Source organism: Gobio gobio (genome assembly GCF_949357685.1).
Source record: "Gobio gobio genome assembly, chromosome: 2".
In the NCBI taxonomy this organism is placed as follows: Eukaryota; Metazoa; Chordata; class Actinopteri; order Cypriniformes; family Gobionidae; genus Gobio; species Gobio gobio.
Window position 1 is genome coordinate 69,078,405 of NC_137098.1, and position 12,573 is coordinate 69,090,977.

General features: G+C 40.9%; 1 protein-coding gene across 1 annotated transcript; it reads right to left on the reverse strand.

Moving 5' to 3' along the window:
- Positions 1-713: 713 nt before the first annotated feature.
- On the reverse strand, positions 714-7,366 carry LOC307120240 (C-type mannose receptor 2-like). The gene is made up of 5 exons (XM_079807148.1): positions 7,142-7,366; positions 6,924-6,962; positions 6,466-6,831; positions 2,611-2,952; positions 714-2,446 (listed from the first exon to the last, which is right to left on the reverse strand). Exons 2-5 carry the CDS (start codon positions 6,958-6,960, stop codon positions 2,082-2,084), a joined length of 1,110 nt encoding a protein of 369 aa, XP_079663274.1. The 5' UTR covers positions 6,961-6,962; positions 7,142-7,366; the 3' UTR covers positions 714-2,081.
- Positions 7,367-12,573: the final 5,207 nt, after the last annotated feature.

Below are 12,573 nucleotides of genomic sequence, written 5' to 3' on the forward strand. Positions count from 1 at the left end.
TTAACTAATAATCAGATAACGAGGGGTGGGGTCAAGACAGATGACAGGCGCACACAGGACAGAAAAACCAAAACACCATGTGCTACACAGGACAAGACAGACATGTGACATAAATAACAGGGTTATTTTTACGGCTGATCTTATTGCATATGCATTTGTAGGAGTTTCCCTTACAGATGCTAAATTTATGGGAGGAGAGTATTTAAATAAGTCATGCAAGGTGATTTACTATGGTGTGTATTCGTCTTGTGTTTGCGCCATTATTTACCGCCCCCCCAAAAAAACATGTCTTAAACCAGACGCTAACTGGAAGATTGTGCTGGTCATTATGGAAATGATCCGGCTGCGTCTGAGTTCTTTAACCGTGTCTGTGTTCTTTAATTTGCATGTCATCAGTAGATCACACACAGAACTTTCCCATCGGTGCTTTTGTGGAATTGCGCTCTACCGCTAATTTGCCCTGTTTAGTAAATCTGGCCCTGTATCTGTCCGTAGATTGGAATGAACAATGGCATATTGGGTCATGATGAACATCCAGTTAAAAGTGTGTTGGACGAGTGTTGGGAACATGAAAAGAAGTGAAAAGAAAAATAAATCTTTATGACCGTATGAGTCTCACTTGTGGATCTGCACAAGCGCAGCCTCCGGCTTTGAGTATGAATGAAAACAAAGACTTAAAAAATTGAAAAATATTCAGACTTAGTAGTTCAAAATGTATATTTGTTTTAATATATTTAATCAACAAAATTAGAGTGATGCAACATTAGAAATTTCAAAGTTAAAGCATAAAATAGAATTTAAAGCGGAAAATGGAACATAGAATAAATATAGAACGCCAGCATTGTTTGCTATTTAATGTCTCTCCCCATGCAAACTTAATCAAACAAAAATAAGGCTTAGATGAACGTAAGAAAACACCAGCTCCTCATCAAGGGCATCAGATATGACAAAAGGTTGAGAAAACTCAACACACCCTCTTAAAGGAATATAGTTAAGACTCATTAATGGAAGCATTTCAATAATTCTATGAATGCACTTAAAAAAAATCTGAATCAAATCTTTAAAGGTGCCCTGCCACACATATTTCATTTCTTTAGTGGTAATGTCTGAAGTTCTACCATGGACTCTGTAACATTTTTTTGTGGAAAATATTCCATGGTTGCCTTGTTTCAAGCCATTCTAGCGTGGTATAGAAAGCCAGCAGGAAGACTCGGCTCGATTTACACCAGTTCTTATTAATATTCAATGAGCTAAGCTGCTTGACTCTGATTGGCTAACAGCTATGAGAGCCTGGCTGTCAGCATCCTTTACCCAGCGCATTCTATTTCTGCATAGCGCACAAGCCCGTTGACGTTCAGCCATCATTGCTGTATACGAAAACTGTCACTGAGCTAGACAAATTCTGTGGGCGTGGTCTCAACTGGGCGAGCTCATGAATATTAATGAGCTCAGGCAACACCACATCAGACTGACCAGCTTTTGTAATTGGCCTGATTTCTCCGCTTATTTCTCTTCAGTGGCTAGAGCTGACAGAGGAGGGAGCAGTTCATGTTCATATTCACGACATAACACAAACACATATGGACCCAACATATTTAAAAAATACAAGTAAAAACGTTTTTGTTTGGCAGGGCACATTTAATCGAATCTCATTGTCTTGAATTTGCAAAAGACGCTCTTCAATCGAATCCAAAACATTAATAGTGAATCAAATTGTCTAATCAAATAAAACTAATTTATTTGATGGAAGCTGAAACTTGCCTGTTTTGTTAGTGACAACATAAATATCAAAATTAAATATCAAACAAACACATCAACAATCAAAAATTTATTTTAAATTTTTGTTACATTTAATTGACAGTTTATTGATACATCACTTCACTTCTGCCTTTCTAAAAAAAAAAAACATATTTCATTATGACACAAATAATATTATTCTTAAGAGCTGCTGCTCACAATCACATTCAACCAGTTATTACTACAGTTAATATTAGTGAAAAACAGGAATTAATAAAGATAAATCAAATATATAAACGTAAGTACGAAAAATGAACATTGAAAACTCAAACATTCACATGTTTTCACTCATAATTTGTGCAGATGAAGTTGAGTGTGTGTCTTTCAGGAAGGCTGATCCAGCGCTGATCTCCTCCAGACTGAACTGCTCCTTTTCTCTTCTCGAGGCTGCAGTTTTCCGGTGTCGTTCCGTTCCCTGGAGCCCAGTTCTGATAGCACACGATCTCTCCGCTCAGCCAGATCCACATGTTCATGATGCAGTAGTTGTGTAAACCCAACCACACCTCCGCAGTAGACGCCCCTTTAACCACATTCATCACACGACGCTGCATCTCGTCTGAATGAACCGAGACCAGATCCACATGATTCTGTCTGCAGTATCTCAGAGCTTCAGACCACGTCCGGTTCTCTTTGATCAGAATCAGTTTATCTGGACACAAAACAAACCACAAGCAAAAACTAGAGAGAGACTGATCAAAAACAACATGCAGAACAAACACTGTGGAGGAATCTGTCCTGTCAGACATGTAGCGTGAACTTTAAGATATCTGGAGCTGATGATGGAGTGTGTGTGTTTTGAGAGGATCTGCTCACCTTCATGACACACAAAAGGATATTGGTCACTGCAAGAGATGTCATTCCATTGTCCCAGAGCCTTCGGTTCAGTCACTGTACAGTTTTCAACACCTCCACCATTAGGTTGAGTAGGATGCCAGTATCTGAATGAGGAGTTCCTCTGATCTGACCACTGCCATGAGTCTCTGAACAGGCCGATCCAGACATCATTAGATATGAGACTATCACTGATGAACTTCTGAATCTGTTGATTCTCATTCTGGTTCCTCACACTGACCAGATCAATGTGATTCTGTCTGCAGTAACTCTGAGCTTCTCTCCACTTCATCCTCTGATTGACAAAGACGAGTCCTGTGCTCACTTGAAGAAAAACACATGGAAACAGATTCAGAGTCAGTTTGTTCATTATTCTTACACTGATTTATGGTTTAGATGTGAATAAGAGCAGCGGTGGAGCATCAGAAACACGTGTCATTATTTTGAATTTATAATTTACAGTTTACATTTTTCTGAAAAACATATATTTTTATCTAATGGCAGATTCCTACAATTATCAACAACAAAAGATCAACATGAAGTTGAAAGTGGACAAATATCCACAATCTTCCCTGTATTTATGACCACATTAAACAGTAGAAGCATTTAGTATTGCATAATCAGTTAATTCTGTACAGTGAAGAGTTGGCTCTAAATGGTCAACTAGCATTTATGAATTCCTTTAATGAATCCCCAGCCACACGTTCTCTCGTGAATGATATGGGTATGATAAAAAGTGCTAAAGACAAATTAATTGTTTATGGATGATCTTCTAGCGGAACGATACAAAAGAGAGCACGACAGACAGAGCCGGAAGGATGAGAAGACAGAGTAAAGGACATTCAAACTGGTCTGGTTTAAATGTGTTGTGAAGATAAGGAAAAAAAGAAGTTCAACTTAACTGTCAACCGTCTATCACCAGAGTGTAAGAAAAAAAGGAAACCATTCTGTGGTTGTTCTTATAAACTTTTTCATTAAATCTCAGAGTGAGTTTTCCCTGTAGATATCTATATTCAATAAATATCTAGATTAATTGATCTAGATATTTATATAAAATTGCTAGCAACCTACCCAGTGCATTCGAACTGGAGGCTTTTTTTTTTTTACTCCTGGAGCAACGTCTTTAACTGTCCTTAACCTCCAGGTGAGATCAATTTATGAATGACAGGTTTTGGGGATGTGTAGAATGTTTTAGGATGTTACAGCAGTATAAACTAGAATGTACATTTCCTGAAGAAAATGTGAGTGGTGCTTGCCGTGGCAAAACTCGCCACCCGGATAATGCAAAAAAGCCAAGCAACATGTCTGTAGGATGTTCTGGGGCTGAGATATGGCTTATTAATGTGTTTGTAAAGTTGCTAGGGTACTGTACATGGTTGCTAGGATGTGTCTATACAGTTCATAGGGTGATATTGAAAGACTATTGGCCAGTCTGAGTCAAAAGAGCCCACCCTCATGACTGTACGATGTTCTGGGGCTGAGATATGGCTTCTTTATGTTGCAATACGGTTGCTAGGGTGCTCTAAATGGTTGCTAGGGTGTGGCTATACAGTTAATGGTGTGATATTTAAAGACTGTTGGCCAGTCTGAGTCAAAAGAGCCCAACTCTCTATTTCTACAATGCTCTGGTACCGAGATATGGCTTATTAATGTATTTGTACAGTTGCTAGGGTGCTGTAACTGGTTGCTAGGGCGGGGCTATGAAGTTTGAATGTCACTACTTATTAGCTGCTTGATAGGCCGATTCAAATGAGACCAGCCCCAAGTCTCGGTGATGTTATGATGCGGAGATATGATCACACAAAGTTCACAATTACCATGTTTTTAACATGATTAGCATGACAATCCTAACATGATTAGCATGTTGCTAGCATGATGCTAACACGATTAGCATGTTGGTAGCATGATGCTAACATGATTAGCATGTTTCTAATATAATGCTAACATTATTAGCATGTTGGTAGCATAATGTTAACACGATTAGCATGAGGTTAGCATTATGCTAACATGATCAGCATTGCAGCTAGCATGATGTTAACATGATTAGCATGTTGCTAGCATTATGCTAACATGATTAACATGTTGCTAGCATGATGCTAACATGATTAGCATGATGTTAGCATGGTGCTAACGTGATTTTCATGATGTTAATATGATTAGCATGTTTGCTAGCATGATGCTAACATGATTAGCATGAAGCTAACATGATTAGCATGATGTTAACATAATGCTAACATGATTAGCATGTTGCTAGCCTAATGCTAACATGATTAGCATGATGCTAGCATGAAGCTAACATGATTAGCATGATGCTAGCATGAAGCTAACATGATTAACATGATGTTAACATAATGCTAACATGATTAGCATGACGATGCTAACATGATTAGCATGTTGGTAACATGATTAGCATGTTGCTATTATGATGCTAACACGATAAGCATGTTGCTAGCATAATGCTAACACGATTAGCATGTTGCTAGCATGATGCTAACATGATTATCATGTTGCTAGCATAATGCTAACACGATTAACATGTTGGTAGCATGATGTTAACACGATTAGCATGTTTGCTAGCATGATGCTAACACGATTCTAGCATGATGCTATCATTATTAGCATTTTGCTAGCATCATGCTAACATGATTAGCATGTTGATAGCATAATGCTAACATGATTAGCATGTTTTAACTCTAAGCTAATCACTATTAGCATGTAGCTATTCACTGCTAGCATGTGTAGCACGTTGAAAGTCCAGTTTGCTAGCATGAGCCAAAAGACCCAACCCCCATGTCTCTATGATGATCTGAGGCAGAGATATAGGTCTTGGTAAACGGTTGCTAGGGTACTCTGTTTGGTTGCTATGGAGTGGCTTGGCAGCATCCAATGATGATACTGCTTGTCAGTGTGAATGATATAAACCAACCCCCATGTCTCTATGATGTTCTGAGACAGAGATATAGGTCTTGGTAAATGGTTGCTAGGCTGCTTGATAATGGTTGCTAGGGCGTGGCTAGGAAGTGTTGAAGGTGATTTGTGATTGGCTGTTGATGCCCCGAGTCAAACAAACCCACCCTCATGTTTCTATGACACTTCTATCAAAAGATATCCCTTTGATCTCTTTCAATGGAAGTCTATGGGATCAGTTGCTAGGGAGCTCTAAATGGTTGCTAGGGCGTGGCTTCAAAGGTTGACAATCATCCTGAGATAGTGATTGGCTGTCTGAGTAAATTGAGCCCACCCCCTTGTCTCTGAGACACTGTGAGCCAGAGCTGTGGTCAATAGAAAATCCCAATGCAATTTCCCATAGTAAGAGAAACGCATGAGTTTTATGGGACGTCCCTCCCCATTATAAGTCAATGGGGAAATTTGAGGAAATTTGGGGAGCTCTAGCGCCCCAGGGGTACAACTTATACCCCATTGCGATGTGTCATCTTACAGGGCCTGCCAGCCTCTTCAAATGTGGTGACACACGAGTTTCTACGAAATCCTCTCTCAGAGTTGACTCGTTAAATTTTTCGCAATGTTAAGTCTATGGGATTTTTTTCGCTACTTTTTTGCCCCTGGGGCGAACACCGCACCCCCGACCCCTTAGAAAAGATATAGCACACCATTCCCGATTAAGCCGCACGTTTTGACACCTCATTCATGGGTCTGTGACAAAAGCTCTGGGAGGAGTAGCGCGCCGAAATGTTGTCCGGAATAATAATAATAAGTATGGTGGATAACAATAGTTTTTTTGCTACGCAAGCACCACTAAAAATACAACAACAGTACAGTATATGGTTCATCTTTTAATAAATAAATGTTATTGTCATTGTATGGAGCTGCACTTACTGTTGTTAGATGAACTGCAGATGAAAGTCAGGCTGTTAATACATGGCCAATCTTCCCATTGTCCATTTCTCATTAAAGCACACTCGTCTCTGCCATCAGGTTGTCCAGATCTCCAGTTCAGATCGAGCGCAGGATCACCTGAAGACCACTGCCATTTAGCAACACCCGTCTTCTGCAGCCCAATCCAGACAAACTGAACACCTCCATCATTCACACTCTTCTTCAGCTCGTTCATGTCGTTCATGTTGTCAACGGTGGCCAGATCTGTGTAATTCTCTCTGCAGTATCTCTGAGCTTCAGTCCAGTTCTTCCTCACGCTTATAAAGTGATACTGACGCTGAACACATTCAGATACGGAGCAGAGAGCTGTGAAAGAGAGGGTTTGATTTAATGCTTTTCATAACAGGGTCAAACCTGATGAAACTATAAACCATAAATAAAACAACAAACACACTCACCAATGAGAAGACGAACGAAATATAGAGTTTGGTCCATTTCTGAGGAAGAAACACATTGAAAAACTCAGACATCAAACATTCACAGATTCATTTTGGAGTAAAATATGACCGTTTCAGTTTCTGAACAGCAGCATGAATGAAACACACAATCATTCAGACAATATTAACATCTCAAAGTCTAATTGTGTGTGAAGAATGAACATGTGAGTTGTTCTTACTTTAGAGGTCGTGTGTTTCTGTCCTGAGTCTGATGTTTCTGTCTGCAGCTTTAAACTACGTGATTATTATATCTGCTCTCGTCCCTCAGGGCATCACATCATTTGTTTATTTCTCTATGAACCCCTATATCATATTTTACTTCCTCTAGATCTGTGTTTTTGTCCAACTCTTTCCCCTTATTTGCATTGACGTCTGTCTCAGTATCAGTCAATATGAATATGGACCTTAATAAAAAAAAAAAAAAAAAAAATCCCATATGAGCATTCACAATTTATATTTTAACTTTAATAACGAAACAACTGTTTTGATGTCATTACTGGACTGTACAACTTAATATATTGTTAAGTTGGCTAAAGCCAGTAAGGGCAACCTGGCTGTTGTCTGGTTGGATTTGGCCAATGCCTATGGATCAATCCCTCACACCCTCATCCATGCAGCACTAGACCACTACCACATCCCGCAGCACATCAAAAGAATAATCACCAGCTACTTTGGTGGAATCCAGCTACGATTCAAGGCGGCTAATTTTACAACTCAGTGGCAAAGCCTGGAAAAAGGTATCGTAACTGGCTGCACAATCTCCCCTATTCTCTTCGTCATGGGAATGAACCTCCTAATAACAGCTGCGGCGAAGGAAGCACGGGGTCCAAAAATGGAGTCAGGCATCCGACAACCCCCAATAAGAGGTTACATGGACGACCTTACCGTGACGACCACAACCCATGTGGAGGCAAGGTGGGTGCTAACTGTTCTGGGCCACATGGCAACGTGGGCCAGAATGAAGTTTAAACCAAAGAAATCAAGGAGTTTGGTGATCAGGGACGGGAAGTTGACCAACAGGTTTAAGATGTATGTGCAAGGGGAAGTGATTCCATCAATAGAGGAGAATCCAATCAAGTGTCTCGGAAAGTGGTTCGACGACTCACTTACTGATAGGAATAACATAGCCAGTACGGAAAAGCAGATGGAGGAATGGCTGAGGAGGATCGAAAAATCAGGGCTCCCTGGGAAGTTTAAAGCTTGGCTCTATCAACACGGACTGTTGCCAAGACTCATGTGGCTGCTGACTGTATATGAGGTCCCGATGACATGCGTTGAAGGAGTGGAGAGAAAGATCAATAAGTACCTCCGAAAGTGGTTAGGAATCCCTCCAAGCTTCACCTCAGTAGGCCTCTACATAAGATCAGGGCAGCTCCAACTTCCTCTGTCATCCGTAGTTGAGGAATTCAAAGTTGCAAAGTGCAGAGTCGTAATGACATATAGAGACTCACAGGATGAACAAGTCAGACATGCAGGCGTCATCACAAGATCAGGTCGCAAGTGGGCAGCTGATTCATCTGTTGCACAAGCTGAGAGCATGCTGAAGCTACGTGATGTCATTGGAGCACCCTGCTCAGGAAGACAGGGTCTTGGAACCTCACATTTTCAACAGTGGAGGAAGGCAGGAACCAGTGAAAGAAGAGCCATGATTCAAGAGGAGGTTCGGAACCTGGAAGAGGAAGGACGAAGATCAAGGGCAGTGGACCTAGCTTCTCAGGGGGCCTGGACCAGATGGGATCTTCCCAAGAGGAAGATTACCTGGGCAGACCTATGGAGACTGGAGCCGTTCCGCATCTCCTTCCTGCTGAGGTCAGTGTATGATACACTCCCAACCCCAACAAACTTGCACAAGTGGGGCATGAGAGAGGACCCATTGTGCAAGCTTTGTGGGGAGAGGGGCACCATGGCACACATCTTGGCCGGGTGTAAAAAAGCACTTACTCAGGGAAGGTACAGGTGGCGCCACGATAGGGTGCTCATGACACTCGCTAACACCTTAGAGCAGGAGAGGAAAAAGAGACGCCAGCCTCTTCGGAAAACAACTTCGATCCAGTTTGTAAGGGAGGGGGAAATGCCACCAACCACAGCAACAACAAGAACCAGTCTGCTACAAAAGGCCCAATCATGGGAAATGAAGGTCGACCTGAGAGGAAGGCTGCAATTCCCCCAGTTTGTCCAGACAACCCTGAGGCCGGCTGTGGTACTGTGGTCAGAAGAGGGAAAAAAGATCATCCTCATAGAACTTACAGTCCCATGGGAAGAGGGGTGTGAACAGGCCTTTGAAAGAAAGAGTGCCAAATATCAAGACCTGCTGCACGACTGCAGGGGAAAAGGATGGCAGGCCTGGCTTTTCCCGGCCGAGGTCGGCTGTAGAGGATTCCCTGCTCAGTCAGTGTGGAGAATGCTCACAGCCATTGGAATAACAGGGAAGGAGAGGAAGGCAGCAGCTCGCAGGATGGGGGAGGCAGCGGAAAGAGCCTCTTGCTGGTTATGGAGCAAGAGGGAGGAGTTGAGCTGGAAGCCAGGAGGGGAAGATGGGCAGTGAATTGTCCACCACTGCCGACCCACCATCGGGAGGGGGTTGCGGATAAGGGTCGAAACACCCAATGAACGATGGGTACCGCCTGATGACATCAACCCCTCCTGGCCAAGGCTATATTCACTTAAGGTGAACGAATGGGAAAAGCATTTTCGAATGTATTTGTAATTTGTTTCTCTGTGTTGGGTCACTTTTTATCTGGTTCTGTGTGACCCGAACAACCCACTAATGATCTGATGATGAGGGTTGAGTTCATTAGTGAAGACGGTGATACTGGTCACTGAGAGCCTTTAAAAACCCTCCGCTTGAGGATCCAGAGATGAAGGAGTGAGGCTGCCTATTGAGAGGAGAGTTTGAGGATTTAAAAAAGACAAGATGAAGAGAAAGGAAAGGAAAGATGTTTCCTTTTTTTCGTTTTGAGTTTTTGGGGAAAAGAGGGATTTTTCTTCTTTTTTTGCCCTTGTTTCTTCTTTCCTCTTCTGAGAGCTGAGACTCCTGGTGTTGAGGAGGAGACGAGATAAAGACATTAAAGTGCTTTCATTCCCCTGAAGTTCATTTATAATGTTAATAAAGGTTGTTGGACTCTCATTATCCACTGAAATAATAACATCATCTTCTGCCTCTGAATAAACTTGTCTTATCTCATCTGTATAAATACTTGATTGTGATTGGCTGGAATGTGGACATACACATTTTTTTACTTTTGTTTTTTTTGTCTCTGTGAAAATTCTTATTTTGTTTAATTTCATACTTCTGCTGTTTACGGTTTGTTTATAAAACATGAGCACATTTGCATGTAAACACATCCTCATCACTCATTTGTTTATGTCACGCCACATTTAGACGTTCAGGATGGACAATATTTACATCTTTGACGTGAAACAGGAGAAACAGTGAGTGTTATTGTTCTAGTCATATTTCATTTCGTCGTATTCATTCAGTCAACAGCAGGAATGTTACTCCATAACTGTGTCCCAATTCTGAGCTGCATCCTTCGAAGTCCACGAAGGTCAAAGTGAATGTTATTAAAGGAGACGCTGAAGCCTATGGAGGATTTCCTGTTTACATCATCGGCTGTTTCCGCCCACCGGACCTGTCGCCTAGCAACCATGTGCTAGCAGCCCTTGGGAAACAGAAGAGACATTTCTGACAGACTTTTAAATATAAAGTTGGAGGATATTTTTATGAATGTTTAGAGATGCTTCACCACCAGCACCGTCGAGTGATGAATGCCTCTCTCCCAACATCTCATCCATGAGGACGAACCACGGCCCAGTGGCAGCAAAGGAAATAATTAATGCCAGTTATTATATACACAACCTTTCAGAAAAGATGTCTTTATTAGAATACTTTTTTATATACATAAATACATTTTTATATAATTAAATGCATCCTCTAGAGGAAAACAGAATAGAATAATAAAATAACAATTTAGACAATTTACAGCTCAATAACAGTTTACTGAAGAAAACATTTGAGCTATTTAAACAAACATCTGAGCAGAAGTAACTCCCATGGAGAAACAGTGATGGGAGAAACAAAGCGTTCTGAAACTTTGAAACAAATGTAAAAATGTTTCATCACAGGCCTTGTCCCGAATGGCACACTTCATCTGCACTTTCTATCTTGTGATCTTACAATGGCTGCCGCATGCGCGTGTCCGTTAAGTCCATGAGACCGTAGAGTGTCTCATTTGTAATGTAAGGTTTCAGAAGGTGCTCCCCTTTGCGGTCGATATGCGAGCTCCACAGCAGACTTCTTCACAACAGTCAAAGCGGCGGCGCGTCACGAACATAACGTGCTCAACGCTGCCCACACCCCTACGTTTTTGATCAGGAAATATTCCTGTGTCTCTCTCATGTGCTACTTGATGAGTAGATTGATCCCATCATTTTGAGTTAAATGAGTTCTAAAGTCTTAAAATCTGTGTGTAACTTTAAGAAATGTCAATATGATGGACAGATGCACTTTTATGATGGACAGATGCACTTTTATGATGGATGGATGCAATTTTATGATGAATAGATGCACTTTTATGATGGACAGATGCACTTTTATGATGGATGGATGCACTTTTATGATGGACAGATGCACTTTTATGATGGATGGATGCACTTTTATGATGGATGGATGCACTTTTATGATGGACAGATGCACTTTTATGATGGATAGATGCACTTTTATGATGGATGGATGCACTTTTATGATGGACAGATGCACTTTTATGATGGATGGATGCACTTTTATGATGGATGGATGCACTTTTATGATGGATGGATGCACTTTTATGATGGATAGATGCACTTTTATGATGGATGGATGCACTTTTATGATGGATAGATGCACTTTTATGATGGATGGATGCACTTTTATGATGGACAGATGCACTTTTATGATGGATAGATGCACTTTTATGATGGACAGATGCACTTTTATGATGGATGGATGCACTTTTATGATGGATGGATGCACTTTAATGATGGACAGATGCACTTTTATGATGGATAGATGCACTTTTATGATGGATGGATGCACTTTTATGATGGACAGATGCACTTTTATGATGGATGGATGCACTTTTCTGATGGACAGATGCACTTTTATGATGGATAGATGCACTTTTATGATGGACAGATGCACTTTTATAATGGACAGATGCACTTTTATGATGGACAGATGCACTTTTATGATGGATGGATGCACTTTTATAATGGATAGATGAACTTTTATGATGGATGGATGCACTTTTTTGATGGACAGATGCACTTTTATGATGGATGGATGCACTTTTATGATGGACAGATGCACTTTTATGATGGATAGATGCACGATGCACTTTTATGATGGACAGATGCACTTTTATGATGGATAGATGCACTTTTATGATGGATGGATGCACTTCTATGATGGACAGATGCACTTTTATGATGGATGGATGCACTTTTATGATGGACAGATGCACTTTTATGATGGATGGATGCACTTTTATGATGGACAGATGCACTTTTATGATGGATGGATGCACTTTTATGATGGACAGATGCACTTTTATGATGGATGGATGCACTTTTA

Coding starts and splice junctions, on each gene's coding strand:
- LOC307120240 (XM_079807148.1), bottom strand. CDS start 6,960: ATGGACCAAACTCTATATTTCGTTCGTCTTCTCATTG. Junction 6,832..6,923: donor TTTCGTTCGTCTTCTCATTG/GTGAGTGTGTTT, acceptor TCTCTTTCACAG/CTCTCTGCTCCGTATCTGAA. Junction 2,447..2,610: donor TCCTTTTGTGTGTCATGAAG/GTGAGCAGATCC, acceptor TTTTGTGTCCAG/ATAAACTGATTCTGATCAAA.